Raw genomic sequence first — 18,180 nt, forward strand, 5'->3', positions numbered from 1 at the left:
AAGAAGCAAAATGTTACACTAGTGCAACACGTGGAACAGAAGCCATCATTAAAATATCAGAACTCTAGCCTCACATACTTGAAGATGGCTTTGCCTCTGAAGCTCTAGAGCCTGTGCTGCCCTTTGCTGTTGCAGGGCATAAAGCTCCTGTTGCCGTAGAAACTGTGACCTCGAGTAGACTGGGAGCTGTCCTGGGTGCTGGAGGTGAGAGGCGGGTCCTCTGCCAGGGTACATCGGAGGCCACAAAGAAGCCTGATCCATGACATCAGCTGGAGAGGGGAAGCACAAATTAGAAAGTCGAGAAGCCAATACCAATTCAACTAATCATAACTATTGCGTTTATATACTACGGTAAACATATATTTGGAGCATATATCATTTGACCTCGGCTGCAAGTTCTTTGGTCAGTATAAGCCTTTGCCTGCATTAATCTCAAATCAGTAAAACTGCATTTATGGCACAGAATCTAACATAAAACAACTGATTAACAACACAGAAAACAATTTTTTAAGATAATTGAGTCACTAGGTGGCACTGTTGCGCAAAACAACAAACACTAAAAAGACTTCCAACAGTTCTAGACCATGTGATTCTTAAAAATGTACTGCCCTTACCAACTTACCAAGAGTGTGTGGAGCAGTGTGGGGAGAGGGCTCCGGAGGTAGAATGACCAGTTGGGCAGGAGGTTCCTGTGATAGGGGGAACACTGGTTGCATGGCACTAGGCATAGATGGGGGGAATCCTGGGGGCAGGTTCTGATGCAAAGCTGGGTGACTAATACCTGGTGGCAGACAGATAAGCTACAGTTTATACAGCTTGGAGAATGTATTGTTCGCATCTAACAGTTCAAATTATTTATTTTATAAAATTAAAAAATCTTTCAAGTGCCAGGGCAATGGAGCCATTCCAAATGGTGTTGGGTGCCAAGTTACTCAACACCATTTTATTTGTCTTAACACAGGAAGACCAGTTTCCTTCATGTGCATATGTCTTTGACAAGCTCATGCCTGCAAAAAAGTGCAGAGTCAGCTTGGCACAGTCTGTTCATGCATTGTTCTGCTTTAGCTGTGTATTGGCATGAGGGCAAAGAAGCTATGTAGCCAGATATAACTTCTATAAATTAGTATACTCACTGTATGAAGGGCCACCCATCCATATGGAAGGACTCCTTGTTCTGGGCAGCCAATGGGGATGGGTTGGGTGCGTATGTGGTGTGGGATCAGCGCCTAGTTGACTGGCTTGGAGAGAGGAACCGCTTGCTATCATAAGATGAGGGGTCAGATCACCAGGGCAACCACTGGAAGGATGGATTCTGGCAAACTCAACCAGGTCCTTGTTTTCTCTAAAACAAATGGGACATGAAAGGTGTGAAACAGGATTAGGGCTCCACATTCCTGCGATATAGCCGCCCTAAGAGCTTTTCGCAGGGAGCCCGTTGTATAGACTTGACAGCTACTCACTGCATTAAAAGGTCTCTGCCAGGGATCCCCAGCCTCTCATCACAAAGACGGTTTCTCTCTTCCTCTGCATCCAGGTCAATCACATGCATGGTCCGACCAGAGCCTGCAAGAAGAATGGAAGGGGTCAGCGGAAAAACAACCAAGGCTTTTCATGTACACCAAAGCAGATATTCTATTGAGAAAGTCTTGACTTCCACAGAAAGTGGGATATTTACCCATATTGATTTGGTCGGGTCTTATACCACAAGTAACTATTAAAGCAGTCATGAAGGCCATAAAGACTAGGTTGAGTAATGCACATCAATGGAATGTAGTGTTTTGGGGACACAACTAGGGCCCAATTTGGAAAAGAAAAGTGCGTAGCATAAACATTGGTTTTGGGAGGACATAATCTTTAAGATGCAAAGTGTAGAGCACAGCTCACAGACACTGCTGCAGCATGTGAAATGTGGCTTGGATACAATGCTCCACCTGAAGCGGGAGATGCCGCACCGGCACCGCAACTGTCCCACTAGAGATGGTGCTCATCCAGATGAATACTAGGACTTGATAACAGAAAAATGGAGAGACAAGATGGCGTTCACCATACAGTAGGGTACTTTATTTTTCAGTTGCGGACATATCACGACAGGTCAGGGAGTCAGGCAGACAGTGGGAGACGCATCGGGACGACTGTTTCGTGTGTAATGACGCACTTCCTCTAGCCGACGCTAGCGTCGGCTAGAGGAAGTTCGTTATTTACGCACAAAACTGTCGTCCTGATTCGTTTCCTGCTGTCTGCCTGACCCTACTGTACGGTGAGTGCAGTCTTATCTCTCCCTCTTTGCGTAATCTTTTCGAGTTGGAGGGTTATGGAAAAGTTGAGATACTTAACGAAGAGTTGAGATAAAGTTGTGCAGTCCACCATGAGGTGAGGTCAAGTAGGGGTTAACATCTTAATACTAAAAGGTCTTGCCAACCAACTAGACATCTCTGATATGGAAGTGGTGTCTCATCGGAGGATTGGTCCAGAGGACGGCTAATGTGAGCCATGTGTTCTCCGCAAGCCAAGGGCTTCTGGTAACCCCGGATATTATTTTCCTGCCAACACCAAATCCCCTCCCCTCTCCGTTGGTCCCCCCTAAACCACATGGTGACATCACTCTCCTCACACATTAGACAGAACCTCTCACACCTCCCACTCACAAAATGCTTCCTCCCAGTGGAATCCACTGTGCAAATCCTGATTTAGCAGGTTTCTTAACTTAGCCACTGACTCCTGGCACAAAGTAAAGGTTTGGGTGTCTGTAGCTCCACGTGTTAAGAGCAGTGCCATCCATCTGACACCACTATAGTTAAAGATTAGCTTGCCTGTCTTGAGATTAAGTACCCTCAAATCCAGATAAGAGTTTCTCTCCCCAAAGTGAAAATCTGGTGGGCATGAGTCATATATCCAAAACGGAAACAGATTCGGTCATGTACTAGTTAATGTACTAGTTTTTAAATCAACTGGTGCTAGAAAGTTAAACAGATTTGTAAATTACTTCTATTAAAAATTCCCAATCCTTCCAGTACTCATTAGCGGCTGTATACTACAGAGGAAAGTCTTTACTTTTTTGGTTTCTTTTCTGTCACGACCACAGAGCTCTCTACTGACTCCTCTATCCAGAGCAGGATAGGTTTGCTATGGGGATTTGCTCCTACTCTGGACAGTTCCTAAAATGGACAGAGGTGTCAGTAGAGAGCACTGCTGTGGTCAGACAAAGAAAATTCAAAAAGAAAAGAACTTCCTCTGTAGTATACAGCCGCTAAGTACCGGAAGGATTAAGATTTTTTAATTGTAGTAATTAACAAATCTGTTAATCTTTCTGGCACCAGTTGATGTAAAAAAAAAAAAAAAAATAAGAAAAATAAAAGTTTTCCACCCGAGTACCCCTTTAACAATTTGTACTCTCACACATGGCCACAAGGCTCTGCATACTTTTACTTTCCTTTAGAGAAATGTATGTACAGATCTAGACCCCTCTGTAAATTTCCAATTCAGTAAGGGCAACTGAGCAGAGATTATGAATGGGAAAGATTATAAATCCTTAGTGTAAGTTGGTTCTTTAGCCCCTATACATCTATAGGTGATAGTTATGAGTGTGGAAAATGATGCCAATGCAACCAGACATAATGGCGACGTGTCTTTCCATATTTCAACATTACAGTTGAGCTTCCAACATGTTTTGGGTCATCGCAGCCTAGGCACATAATACCTATAATAAATTAACCCATGTATCAAGTTTTTTTTTGTTAAATCGTACCCACCTTTTTGAGACACGTTATTTCTGCTCTGCCGACTTGAACCATAAGAGGACTCATGGCGGCTGCTGTTATCTTTTTGACGTGCCACCGCCACAGCAATGCCTACAGGAGGCTGCCTGACTTCCCCTTCTCCATGAGAGTTGTCATTCTCTCTACTTCGGGCACAGTCCATCCTTTCTTGTTCAGGCTGGCACTTGTTGTTTCCATGAAATTTTATTTCTTGATGGGAACAACTGGTCTTCATGTTCCCCAGCCCCACAAAGGGCGTCCTTTGACCCACAATAAGTGCTTGATTGCTGTATTTAAGCAGATTTTTCATGGCAGAAACCTCATCTGTGGGGCCTTGTATTTCCTGGCTCAAAGGCAGGCCTGGAGTCATCAGTGCAGCCTGTTGTAAACTTGTGCTAAAGGGATCTAGGTAAGAGTTCTTTCTGTCCTCACCGATAGACATGGGAGGTTCTGTCCATGGGGCCAAATGAGGCCCATTGTAGCCCAAGGAGCTAAGTTCAATGGTCTTTCTTTTTGCATCTTGGCTACTTCCCGTTTGATCCATGTCTGTCGGCCTGTGTTGCTGGTGCCGTATCCTTGCAACTTTTTGAGAACTACCGTGCACTTGGGAGTCCTTGGAGGACCGGTCTAAAGTGCAGCAGGACTGGCTGGTTTTTACGCAATGTGCATCCTGGTTATTAGGACGGTGACAGTCTTGTGGTGCAGGCATGTCAAAGTATGAAGCCTTATCAATGCCCCTCTGCATAACAGTCTCTGAATTTCCACTGTTTGAAAAGTCCAAGTTTTTGATCCTTGTGGCTGTGTTCTGCGGCCACTCCAACCTCCTATCCCCTTTAGACTCAGCTTTTAATTGGGAGAATGTATTACTGTAAGACCCAGGCAGGTGAGAGTCAGAGTTCATATCGTGGCTCTTGTCTTTTCCATCTCCTCCTCTGTCCATATGGCAGTTATTCTGGGTCACCTGAAAAGACCGGCTTTTGTCGGTGAAGTGCCCCACGGAAGGCACTAATGTGGGCCTGCCCATCTTTAGATCCCTGCCAGACTTGTCTTGCAAAGAGCATACAACGTCCGAGTTGGAATGAAGCTGCAGACAGGGGAATGAGCCAGTGGAGGTGTTGAGTGGAGCAGGAATGCTGGGCAGACTGGATGGGACAGTGTATGACACGGAGTGGTGGAGCATTTGCCTCTGCTCTAGGCACTCACTGTAAGGTTGCTGGGGTTCATGCTGGGGATACGACCGGTCAGATCTCATGTCTTTGGCACATCGATTCTGGCTACTTTGACGAGGCATCCCTGCCCCAACAGTGCAGCTGGACAGCAATGCTTTACTGGGGTCCCCATTGAGCACCTTTGAGGTCATTAGGCAAGAGTTCAGATGCTTGGTCCGGTTATCACACGATCCTCTCTGGTGCATGTCCTCCTTGCAATGACTATCCATAGACATGGGCAACACCAATTTCTGTCTCTCTTTGCCATCTTCCTCCATGTGCCTCTCCTTAAGGTCCCCTTTACCCATTTTCTCCTTGTTCAACTCTGTGCCCCCCAGATAACGGTCATTGTCCTTAGAAGATTTCTGCATGTGGCTGTTCTCCCTGTCCCGACTACATGAGCCAATGGGATGACCAGGAGCTGCCCGTGCAATGCTGGGGAAATTGTGGTTGGCTGACAGGAGGGTCGGCTGGGCTGGAAGGTTCCGCAAATAGAAATTATCTGGAATAATAAACAACATTTTAGGCAAAAAATCATAAAAATAAAAAAATTATAATAATTATCCAACAACAAGATACATTTTTTTAAGTGTTCTCAAAGCAAACAGACGTGTGTAGAAAAAAAATCTTAAAAGGGAACCATCGTGTAAAACAATGGGGGAGATTTATCAAAACCTGTCGAGAGGAAAATTTCCCCAGTTGCCCATAGCAACCAATCAGCTCGCTTCTTTCATTTTGCAGAGGCTTAGTTAAAAATGAAAGAAGTGATCTGATTGGTTGCTATGGGCAACTGGGCAACTTTTCCTCTGGACAGGTTTTGATAAATCTCCCCCAATGTGTCTGATCTACTAGTATCTAGAGGCGGTGAAGCTGACTGAATTGTCTTTTTTGTGATTTTTAGTTTATTAAAAACATTTTAAACCTGACTCACTCCACGAGACGTCAAACTGATAGAAAGAACATTGGCTCGCCATTTCCCCGGATTACAGGAAAACCACAATATTGTGAAAGGTGAGCTCCTATTAGGAGAAGTCTCTGTCAGCGCAGGAGGTTCAGCGCCTGGACTCTCCCGAAATCAGAAAGGACAGGGCCCCAATGGGCTTGGGTTACACTCCAGCAAACATCTCTCCACCTGTTCATTTCGGGACAGTCAAAATACAACTCTAATGGAGACAAATTATAAGCCAGAGGCAGAAAAGAGACACCATGGCATTTAGCTGGCACCGACGCAGGAAACAGAGTTTATAACCAAGAGGGAATAAATCTTCCGCCCACCCTGCTGAGAAACTACCAGGCCGCTATATATGGACACAGTATCAATATACATTTTCGATTACCTGAACTATAAAGGTCAGATTCCTAGCGTGCGCAATGTATATCTGTCAGGCCATATTTCCTTCTAGACAATCAAGCTGAAAGACAGAATCTTTTCAGCTGGCCACAGGGACATGGATGGACGATTAAGAATAGATGAAACATAATGTACATTACCCTGAATGGGGATGTCTACCTTAGGGTACGTTCACACGCGCAGATTTTTTTAGCGGGTTTTCCGCTGCGTATTTGAAAGTGGGCGGGTTCTTCTCGGCTGTCCGCAGCCGATTTTCCACGGCGGAATGTACAATGCGGAAAATCCGCCGCAAGCCCCATTGAAGTCAGTAGGGACTGTGGCGGATTTTCCACAGCGGAAAATCTGCTGCGGACAGCCGAGAAGAGCCCGCCCACTTTCAAATACGCAGCGGAAAACCCGCTAAAAAATCTGCGCGTGAGAACTTACCCTAAATGTACACCATTTTACCTGAGCCAGCAGGCTGGTTGCTATGGAGGTGCTGCTTAGCAACAGGGCTCGCTTGAAGGGAGAAGATAAGGATAATATACATCCTGGTATCCACCACTTTAGTGACCCAGGGGGCCACCGCTATTCCTCTCCTTGTCTCCTTCCAAAGTACTTAAAGGGGTACTCCACTGAAAAACATTTTTTTTTAAATGAACTGGTGCCAGAAAGTTAAACAGATTTGTAAATTACTTCTATTAAAAAATCTTAATCCTTCCAGTACTTATCAGCTGCTGTATACTCCACATAAAGTTTTTTTCTTTTTGAATTTCCTTTCTTTCTGACCACAGTGCTCTCTGCTGACACCTCTGTCCATGTCAGGAACTATCCAGAGCAGCAGAGGTTTTCTATGGGGATTTTCTCCTGCTCTGGACAGTTCCTGGCACGGATAGAGGTGTCAGCAGAGAGCACTGTGGTCAGACAGAAAGGAAATTCAAAAAGAAAAGAACTTCCAGTGGATCATACAGCAGCTTATAAGCACTAGAAGGATTAAGATTTTTATTAATAGAAGTAATTTACAAATCTGTTTAACTTTCTAGCACCAGTTGCTTAAAAAAAAAAAAAATGTTTTCCAGTAGAGTACCCCTTTAAAAGGGGTACTCCGGTGGATAACATTTTTTTTTTTTTTTTTTTTTTTTTTTTAAATCAACTGGTGCTAGAAAGTTAAACAGATTTGTAAATGACTTCTATTAAAGAAAGTCTTTACACCTTCCAGTACTTTTTAGCAGCTGTATGCTACAGAGGAAATTCTTTTCTTTTTTTTGTCTTGTCCACAGTGATCTCTGCTGACACCTCTATCTGTGTCAGGAACTGTCCAGAGCAGCATAGGTTTGCAATGGGGATTTTCTCCTGCTCTGGACAGTTCCCGATACGGGCATCAGGTGTCAGCAGAGAGCACTGTGGACAAGACAAAAAACTAATTCAAAAAGAAAAAGAATTTCCTCTACAGCATACAGCTGCTAATAAGTACTGGAAGGATAAAGATTTTTTATTAGAAGTCCTTTACAAATCTGTCTAATTCTCTGGCACCAGTTGATTAAAAAAAAAAAAATAATAATAATAATTATATATATATATATATATTTTTTTTTTTTTTTTTTCCAGTGGAATTCCCCCTTAAAGTCACAGCCAAACCAGGAGAACGTCTTTGGCAACCTGAACAACCGTACACTTTGTTGGCACTTAAAGGGGTTCTAGTTTGCCTTTTCCGCACAGGCCTGGTCATCACCATTTACATGGTCGGTATATACCTGAATGTTTGGAATCTCACCTTGTCAACATTTTATATTGTTGAAATTCAATAGAAATTAAATATAATAATAATTGAAATGCTATCGCAAAATAGAGTTAAACAAAAATAAATCATATTTATTACTACAATTTTGTGAAAATCCGACGGGGCGCAAATTTTCTTTTCCAGAGTAATTTTTTACTACCAATAAGCAAACGGGGTCCTATAGAGATGCCTATTTTCAACCCTTCAATATCATAAGGAAAACTGTTTTAAAAATCGGAAATTCAAATATATACATAAGAATATAAGAACATTTTTATCGATTTGCCTAGATATAATTATTATGGCAGTGTTTTTTCCAACCAGAGTGCCTCCAGCTGTTGCAAAACTACAACTCCCAGCATGCCCGGACAGCCGAAGGCTGTCCGGGCATGTTGGGAGTTGTAGTTTTGCAACAGCTGGAGGCACTCTGGTTGGAAAACACCGTATTATAGTCTAGTTACCCTTTCCTATGGGTTGTGCAGAGAAGACTGATGCCACTTACCTGCCTGTAGTAGAAGCGTTTTTTTTTTACTAACTTCATTTTTGTTGCCTGGTGGATGTAGACTACACAGGAAGATGCGATTTATCCCGGTCGACTAACCCCCCCCCCCCCCCATCTTTATTTTGCCTTCTAATCTTAATATTGTCACCAGACTGCCACTTGCTATTCCTGCTGGCTCTTCAGCCTCAGAAATGCAACGGAGGACAGATTAGTGGGGGATTACCGGAGGAATTTCATGCGGCAAGTAATACAGAACGTTGAGAAGGTTAAGTAAACGCAGGTCATAAAAAATTCAAGTCCAGTCCTGTTATTTCAGCTTAGTTATAACTTTGCAAAGGGAAGAAGAAGAAAAAAAAAAATCAGAGCGTGAAGACTTGTGAGAATGCGGAATTTCTGCATGCATGCCCGTCTGCTGCCAAATGAAGTAGCAAGACTTATGCACGACATGTCAGGTGAACGGCATCAGCTTCCACCATGTAAGACAGGTAAGAAATCAGGTTTTGTTTTTTTTACAAAAAAAAAAAAAATAATTATATATATATATATATATATATATATATATATATATATATATATTTATTTATAAATATATATTTATAAAAATATATATTTTTTATAAATTTATTTTTTTATAAATATATATATTTTTATTAAAAAAAAGTTTTAAAAAAATGTATATATTTTTATAAATATTTTTTTATAAATATATATATATATTTTTTTTTATAGATATTTTTTTATAAATATATATAAAAATATATAAATATATATTATACAGTATATACAATATAGTAACTTTCTAGTCAGGTGTGCAAAGGGAGCCTGCCCTGGTTCAATGTGTTTGAGTGATCGCTGGGTGAGAGAGAGATCATTCTGCAACTAATTGTATTTTTGCAACAGCTGAAGGCACCCTGGTTAGAAAACACTGGTCTTTTGAATGGAATGCAGCTCATTTGTGTTTCAATGGGTGGGGTGGTTGATGTGTGGGAGGGAGGAACTAATCTATATCTATATATATCTATATATATATCTCTATATATATATATATATATATATATATATATATATATATATATATATATATATATATCTCTATATCTATACACACACACACACACACATTATATCTATCTAGCTATATACACACACACATATATATCTCCTTTATTGTATAAATAATTGCAATTATTATGGTAATCCATTTCATTATGCATTATTAGCAATATCTTTATTGCTACGTATGTATTAAATTATATTACATATTTTTATTGAGAATTTTATAATTATTCATTCCTTTTTAATGCATGATTATTATTACATTTTTACACACACACATTTTTTTATTTTTTTTTTATTATTTTTTTTTCTATGTGGTCAAACATTGGTAAACTCACTGAACTTCGGTGGCATCTTAGGCCCTGGCCCTATTTAATTAAATAGATCCGATCACTAGGGCGCCAAGAATAAGGCTTTACCCATAAGATAATGGACGGCCGAAATGGCCATAAAATTACTTCTGAACGTTTTTTCAGAATTTCGATCGTTTTTTTTCCCTTCTAGAAACAGTGGCACTCTTGTTTTGTGGTAGTGGCTGGTATTGCAGCTCAGACTCATTTAAGTGACTACGGCTTAGCTGCAATAACACATACTGCCCTTGGAGAGGAGTGGCACTGTTTCCTGATCTCAGACGACCCCCTATGAGAAGCACAATGGTATAAACAGGTTCTCACTCACTGCAGGAGCAAACACAATGGTGGCACCTCCTTCCTGGATTTGTTTTCGCTCCATATTAAAAGGGCCCCTGACCTCATTCACAATTACATCATACTTACTGATTGATCCAAACCACAACTTAAGCTATTGTACTATTCATTTCACACCTCTTAAGTGTGACAGATTGTTCCAATAAGCAATAAATGAAATACAGAGGAAAGTGGAATAACGAACATTCACACAATGACAAGTTACAAACTGGAAACTAGGAATTATCCCAGAAATACGGTTGTTACGGTAACATCAGGTAAATAAATGAGGGTAGGGGTAATACTTAAAATATAGAGAAAAGGGAACGGTCCTGTAAGGTCCTCAAAAAAAAACCTAAAAAAGGTAAGATCTGCGTGACCACTAGGGACACTGTTTCTGGGATTTGTGGAATATGTGGTGCACAGAAGACCATTTACCTTTTTGGGACTCATAGAAGCGATGTTGTCCATATAGAACGTTGCTGTTTCCGTGGTCCAAGTGGCTCATGGGTAGAAAAGTGGAAAAACGAGGATAACCTGGAAAAACACAGAATTTTTAGAATTAAAAGCGTTCAATAACAAAGCATGGTGCAGCACCAGGTCTACTACCGTATATAGTTCAGCTTGGTAGGAATTCATTAACCCAAAAAAAAAATCTAAAAAAAGATCTTAAAACATTAAAGGGGTACTCCCGTGGAAAACTTTTATTTTTTAAATCAACTGGTGCCAGAAAGTTAAACAGATTTTTTAATCACTTCTATTAAAAAATCTTAATCCTTCCAGTACTTTTTAGGGGCTGTATACTAAAGAGAAATCCAAAAAAGAAATGCATTTCCTCTGAAGTCATGACCACAGTGCTCTCTGCTGACCTCTGCTGTCCATTTTAGGAACTGTCCAGAGCAGCATATGTTTGCTGTGGGGATTTTCTCCTGCTCTGGACAGTTCCTAAAATAGTCAACAGAGAGCACTGTGGTCATGACATCAGAGGAAATGCATTTCTTTTTTGGATTTCTCTTTAGTATACAGCCCCTAAAAAGTACTGGAAGGATTAAGGTTTTTTAATAGAAGGGATTTACAAATCTGTTAAAATTTTTGGCACCAGTTGATTTAAAAAAAAAAAAAAAAAAAAAAAAAAGGTTTCCACGGGAGTACCCCTTTAAAAGTGGCAATATACAGTAGTTAACCAGGTGATTAAAGTGTATGGGGGCGTCTTGACCCCGAGTACAGATATCAGAAAAAGGGCAGGTTGGATTTCACCTGCACGCATGGAGTAAAGCGTGTATATGTAGGAGGTTAAGGGTGAAATGTCAGTAGACCTAACTGTTGGTTAAATGAGTGTTTGGCAACCTTAAAGGGGTACTCCGCTGCTAGACATCTTATCCCCTATCAAAAGGATAGAGCATAAGATGTCTGATCACAGGGGTCCTGCTGCTGGGGCCCCCGCGATCTCCCGCAGTACCCGTTGTCTAAACAAATGCAGAGTTCCTGTAGCAGTGGTTGGGACATCACTGCCACACCCCCTTGTGCTGTCATGCCACGCCCCTCCATTCATGTCCATGGGAGGGGGCGTGTCTGTCGACACGCCCCCTCCCATAGACATGAATGGAGGGGGCGTGGCATGACAGCACAAGGGGGCGTGGCATTGACGGCATGATAACGGCCTCTGGCTCCCAGCATTCTGAAAAAAATAAAAATAAATTCATAATGCTGGAGCACCGGAGTAACCCTTTAACAGTCACCTTAAAGTGCCCATACACCTTACACTTATGTTGGATGAACCCGCCGACTTTGGCAGGTTCAGCCGACTGTCTAAAGTGCACAATGTTTTTTTGCTGCCGATCTGGTCTATTTTTATATGAACACTGGGCATGGGGGGGGGGGGGGGGGGGGGAGGCTCCTGCTGCAGACACAGCATTGTGAGGAGGAAAAACCTGGCTGATCACCTGATACACACAAGTAAGATTTCTTTCTATATATTTTTTTTTTTAATTTCTCATATTGAAGAAGAATGTAAAGGTACTCCATGAATAATAACGTATAATCACTGATTATGCCATGATAGTCGCACATTCCGTGTTTAAACCTTTGACCCAAGAAGATAGCATGTCATAATCTAATAGATTATGGCATGTCGGCCAAGCTTCCTTGAAACTGCAGTGCCCCAGAGACTTAAAGGAGTACTCCGGTGGAAAACTTATTTATTTATTTATTTTTTTAATCAACTGTGCCAGACAGTTAAACAGATTTGTAAATTACTTCTATAAAAAAAAAAAATCTTAATCCTTCCAGTATTTATTAGCTGCTGAATACTACAGAGGAAATTCTTTTCTTTTTGGAACACAGAGCTCTCTGCTGACACCATGACCACAGTGCTCTCTGCTGACACCTATGTCCATTTTAAGAACTGTCAAGAGTAGGAGAAAATCCCCAAAGCAAACATATGCTGCTCTGGACAGTTCCTAAAATGGACAGAGATGTCAACAGAGAGCTCTGTGTTCCAAAAAGAAAATAATTTCCTCTGTAGTATTCAGCAGCTAATAAGTAATGGAAGGGTAAAGATTTTTTTTAATAGAAGTAATTTACAAATCTGTTTAACTTTCTGGCACCAGTTGATTTAAGAAAAAGTTTTCCGCTGGAGTACCCCTTTAAACTGTCTGTACTAAGGGATATCATACCAAGGAAACCAAACATACATTCCTTGGCCATACACAACAAGTAAGGTAACATATGAAGTGGATGAAGTATCGCCGCCAGATTTGAAACTAAACTGGAAAGGGTCAAGAACAAGGAGAAAAAATATACTAAAATATATATATATATATATATATATATATATATATATATATATATTTATTTATATTTATATTTATATTATATCTCCACAACATATACCCCTATGTTATGTTACAATCATGAATAGGATGGGAAATCCCTTTATCAGTTCTGCAACTAAAAAGACAAAAACGGGTTGACATAAGGGGTTAACCCAATAATTCTGGTATACAGTTTAACTCAAGATGGGCTCAATCAGCAGATTTTTTTGCATATCCAGCCACCCACTGGGACACTATTCTTTAATATCCACTCTCAATCACTTCTTATTGCACACAGTGAGGCCTCACACACCAAGTAATTGCAGCAAACAGCAAGAACATGTTCCGGCATTTATTACTGTACACAATAAGCCAACTTTTATCTCTAGTCGGACATGATTTATGGGGCAGTTCAGAGCCACCCTACAGCACTGGGACCTGAAAGAACCCCAAAATGACTATTATTCTCAGAACCAGAGGTGGCTTATAAAAGGTAACTCAATGGTAAGCACAGTTGTCTTGGAGGCCATCAACCAGACTGTCAAGTCCAATGTCCTCAAAGAGCTTGCACGTTCTACCCAGGCTTGTTGGGTTTCCTTAGGGTACCCTTGTTTCTCCCCATGTGTCATAAACATACTGAGAAGGTCATTTGTTTTTCACTATTTTTTATTATTATTATTATTATTATTATTTTTTTTTTTTTACTCCTCAGTAGTAATATTCACCTGACCAATCCCTGCTGCTCCCAATCCTACACTCGCCAAGTCCACTGTGGCCTCTGAACTTTCTTGCCCTCTCTACACAAACTGAATGTAACTACGGCAGCTAACCATTGACTGCAACAGTGACCTGCCCACGTCAGTGATTGGCTATAGCAGTGTCATGTCCGTGTCCAGAGGCTCCACATAGTAGAGTCCAGTGGGGATCTAGGAAGAGCCGGAACAGGAGGAACATATCAGTACAACAAGTATGATTTATCTTGTTATACAACAGTGGGGGATATTTTATAAAATGGTCTAATACCTAGACAGGGTTAACTTAGACTAGACCATTCAAGAGTGCACCAGATTTATCATTTTGGCCGTTCGATACATTTGGCGCATCTTTCTTGGCACTTTGGTAAAACCTTTCACTCCCTATTAGTTGGCTTCACTTGCACCAGTATTTGGTGAACATCGTAATTTACACCATTTCCTATTAAAATGTGTAAAATAATTAAAAGGAGAAGTCTCCCATAGACTTGCATTGAGGGGGCATGACCATGACGTCACGAGCGGGGCGTGTCCGTGACTTAACGAGCCTTCGCCCCACATCGCCAGTCATCCGGCATGGAGCGAAGTTCGCTCCCTGCACCGGATGTCAGGGGGTGCCCCAGCCAAGAGGCTGGACCCCCGCGATCAGACAACTTATCCTCTATCCTTTGGATAGAGGATAACATGTCCAGGGGCTAAGTACCCCTTTAAGCCTTTGCCTAAAACATCCTTAAAATGGAAAACATTCTTTAAATTGTCGAGTATTCTATACATTTTTCATTTTCAGGATGCCCCCTGGGACAGGTTGTAATGACACAACCACTTTAATTGTTTTCTATGGCCAGATCAATGCCCCTTCCTCCTGTGCATGGTTCCCCCCTCTTAGACCTTGATCCTATAGACTGTACACTGCAACTACAGCTGGCGTAAAGAATAAAGTGCTCTAGGGAGGGACATAAAAAGTTATACGGCCCACAGCAGCTTGTACCTTGCTGCAATGAAAACAGCCGAATTTCCTTGACCTGCAGTGGAAAGATTTCAGTCTATGGAGGAGGACTGGGAAAGAAGACTTCCAAGCCTCCGACATTCTTGCAGCTGTCTCTTTTAATTGCCTCTTGTTAAAAGTCTTTTACTAGCTTTCATTTAAGTAAACAGCAGTCAGTAAATTCCTCTACCACAGATGCCCCGTTCCCACGTGTAACCTTCCACTGACCCCTGGACTCATCCACCGCCTCCCAGCATTTTCATATGGAGTTCGTGAAGAATATTATAGGTGAACATCTGCTCTCCTCCCCCACTGACATCTTTCCTAACCTGTTCTAACAAAGAATAGGAGTCGTATCTTGGGGGTAGGAATCAGAGTTATGTGTCAGTGCCACAGAATCCTCATTACCGCAAATGTCATATTTCATGTTACATCAGTTTGCATTAATGCATCAAGGTAGTCAACCTCGCCCGCAAGTAACAAAACAAGTCTTCAGAAGCAGGATGAGTGGATACAAAATGGGCCACAAGGCAGTTTTTGAAAGCAAACAGAAGATGCTGGGAATATGTACAGAAGAGAAACTCTTATCAAAAAATCCATATGGGGCCGCCTTCTGGTCTTGGTCCAGGTCATCACATTTTAGAACAGAAGTTTTGTTGCCTAGTCTATGCCCTACATGCCCATCCCTTGTAGGTTTCTCTCAGGTTTGTCCTCTTCTCCTCATAGCTGGCCTCATTGACTGGTTGAGAGAAAACCTGGCTATGACTGCTTCCTTATCTAGTACTATAGATGAACTCTACACAAGAAGGAGATGCCGAAATAAGTTGGACCTCTCCTCGGTGCACAAGCCCTAAATAAAGAAGCTATGCAGTGTGTCCATGACATGCCGGAAGAATACAAAGCCAAAGGCATCTAGACCAAGTCTTCCACCATTCCAGAATGGAAGGGTTTGTTATTTGTTCAACACCTAGAACTACTATTTCTTGGAGTGCAATTCCAAAGAGGCAGAGAGGTGGTTCCCTCAAGTATATCCTGCCAGTCTACGCAAGTAAAAAGCATGACTCGGGGGCTATAAAAGCTATAAAAGTAATCTAAAGGAAGAAAAGCAGCAGCAAACATGCGTAAAGACTGTCCTTCCTTCAACCAGGCGCCATAGAAGATGTTGTGCAAAAAAGGGCAGTCTAAAGCTGAACAATGTAAAACCATAAAAACATCTAGGCCAAGGGCTTCTGTTATCCCATAATAAAAAGGTTTGTGGTTTATTTAAGGTCCCAGGTCCCTATCCATCCGTGACGGAGAGGAGGCTCCCTCAAGTTGGTTCCACACATCATTATTCCTAGGCATTAAGGATCAGTCAGCTCCAGATGCAAGAAACTAGTGACCAACAAAACTTGGAACCCTCTTTCTTCCTAGAAGACCCGCAGAAGATTCTGTTCAGTGTGCGTACAACACGGCACTCTTCAAATGAACAATACAAAAACACATCTAGACCAAAGGCTTCCACCAATCCAAAATAGAAAGGATTGTTCAACACCCTACATCCTTTGGAGATAAATGAGTGCAAATTCCACTCCTCCAATCGGCTGGGTCTTCCTGCCCCTGTTTGTGGGTATGAAGGACAAACTCTACTTAGATTCAAGTCATCTATGAAGGCGGGGGGCTACAGAAGTTAGGACCCACTTATACCACAAAGTACCAATAAAAGATGCTAACTAACATAGGTAGCCATAACATTTTAGTCTCCAGCATAACTTCACAAGATTAAAAAAATGAAATCTAAATAATCGATATCAACTATAAAAGGTGACCTTTTTTGCACGTTACTTCGATTATGACTGGGGCTCACCCAAGTGTCCACATGTTCTAGTGTATAAGTTCAAAAATAAAGAACTGTTATCAAGGGTAGAGCAACCTTGCCTCGTTCTTAAGGAATTGAGGGCAATGCCTGTATTAAAAAAAAAAAAACTAAGGCTCCTTGGACCATGTTGGTACGATATAAAGGATAATAATAAACACTATACCAGATGCTCAGTTTTCTTAATCTTTACGTATCGTAACACAAGCGCACTTGATCTGTCAAGCAAATGGAGCAAATCCATTCCCCAAGATCAATAGTCCCTATAAATTTACAGTTGGTGTGAACCAAGATTTTTAATGGTACCACTTGATGAATTCCGATCATGCTTCGTCTTCCGAACACATGGAAAGACTTATGAGATATAGCAAGGCCATCTGAACCTACATCTGGAAAGGCATGTCCAGTCGGTAACGCAGTTAAGCAGACCGCTCCCTCAGCAGGAGATAAGGCTTCTTTGAGCTTAGGATGCCTATAGAGTATTGAAGAGAGTACTTTGAGTCACAACAGCTGCCCCTTGGAAAAGAGAAGGGGAAAAAAAAAATAAAAAAAGTTGCATCTCATCTCGACCCCCAGTCCTAGGAACAGAGCTGGCAATTCTGAGCCCCAGAGAATGAAGTTCCGTGCAGCTGTGCTTCAGGAATTCCCAGGGCGAAGGGGCAGAGATGCCCGGGTACAAAATGTGCAGCCTGCTTTGAAGCCTGGAGCCTACGCCAAGGCCTGAAATGGCTTCATTCAAGGACAGACACAGACAACAAGTCTTTGTGTGTTGTACAAAATGAGGAGATAGAAGGGTTAGGGAGGATGGAGCAGAGCAGAACGAGAGCGAGCCGCGCAAATCAGATTTATATCTGCTGCGGACAAAAAAATTGTAAGAAATAAAACAAAAACATTTACAAAATGTTTTATGTACAGGGACTAGGGTTGCCACCCTGATGGTATTCATATACTAAATATACCGGTAATGCAATGGTCGCTATTTATCCAACCAATCCTCCAACTCCCGGAATGTTGCACCATATACTATACCAGTGTTTCCCAACTAGAGCGCCTCCAGCTGTAGCAAAACTACAACTCACAGCATGCCCGGACAGCCGTTGGCTGTCCGGGCATGCTGGGAGTTGCAGATTTGTAACAGCTGTAGCCACCCCTGATTGGGAAACACTGACCTATACTATATACTATATAGTCCAACATGCTGGGAGTTGTAGTTTTGCAACAGCTGGAGGCACCCCTGGGTGGGAAACACTGACCTATACTATTATATAGTCCAACATGCTGGGAGTTGTAGTTTTGCAACCGCTGGAGGCACCCCTGTTTGGGAAACGCTGACATATACTATATACTACTATAGAGTCAAACATGCTGGGAGTTGTAGTTTTGCAACAGCTGGAGGCACCCCTGGTTAGAAAACACTAACCTATACTATATACTACTATATAGTCCAACATGCTGGGA

General features: G+C 41.7%; 1 protein-coding gene across 4 annotated transcripts in view; it reads right to left on the bottom strand.

Annotated features, from left to right (window-relative positions):
• Positions 1-18,180, bottom strand: part of BAHCC1 (BAH domain and coiled-coil containing 1) — a 148,498-nt gene that overhangs the window by 35,240 nt on the left and 95,078 nt on the right. For all 4 annotated transcript variants that reach the window (XM_056549712.1, XM_056549711.1, XM_056549713.1 and 1 more), the window contains 6 exons: positions 10,756-10,854; positions 3,750-5,465; positions 1,461-1,563; positions 1,134-1,342; positions 623-781; positions 79-269 (listed from right to left, as the gene is read on the bottom strand). In XM_056549712.1, coding sequence (XP_056405687.1) covers positions 79-269; positions 623-781; positions 1,134-1,342; positions 1,461-1,563; positions 3,750-5,465; positions 10,756-10,854 — 2,477 coding nt within the window. The remainder of the gene's footprint in view (positions 1-78; positions 270-622; positions 782-1,133; positions 1,343-1,460; positions 1,564-3,749; positions 5,466-10,755; positions 10,855-18,180) is intronic.

This window comes from Hyla sarda, chromosome 13 (genome assembly GCF_029499605.1).
Source record: "Hyla sarda isolate aHylSar1 chromosome 13, aHylSar1.hap1, whole genome shotgun sequence".
Classification (NCBI taxonomy): domain Eukaryota; kingdom Metazoa; phylum Chordata; class Amphibia; order Anura; family Hylidae; genus Hyla; species Hyla sarda.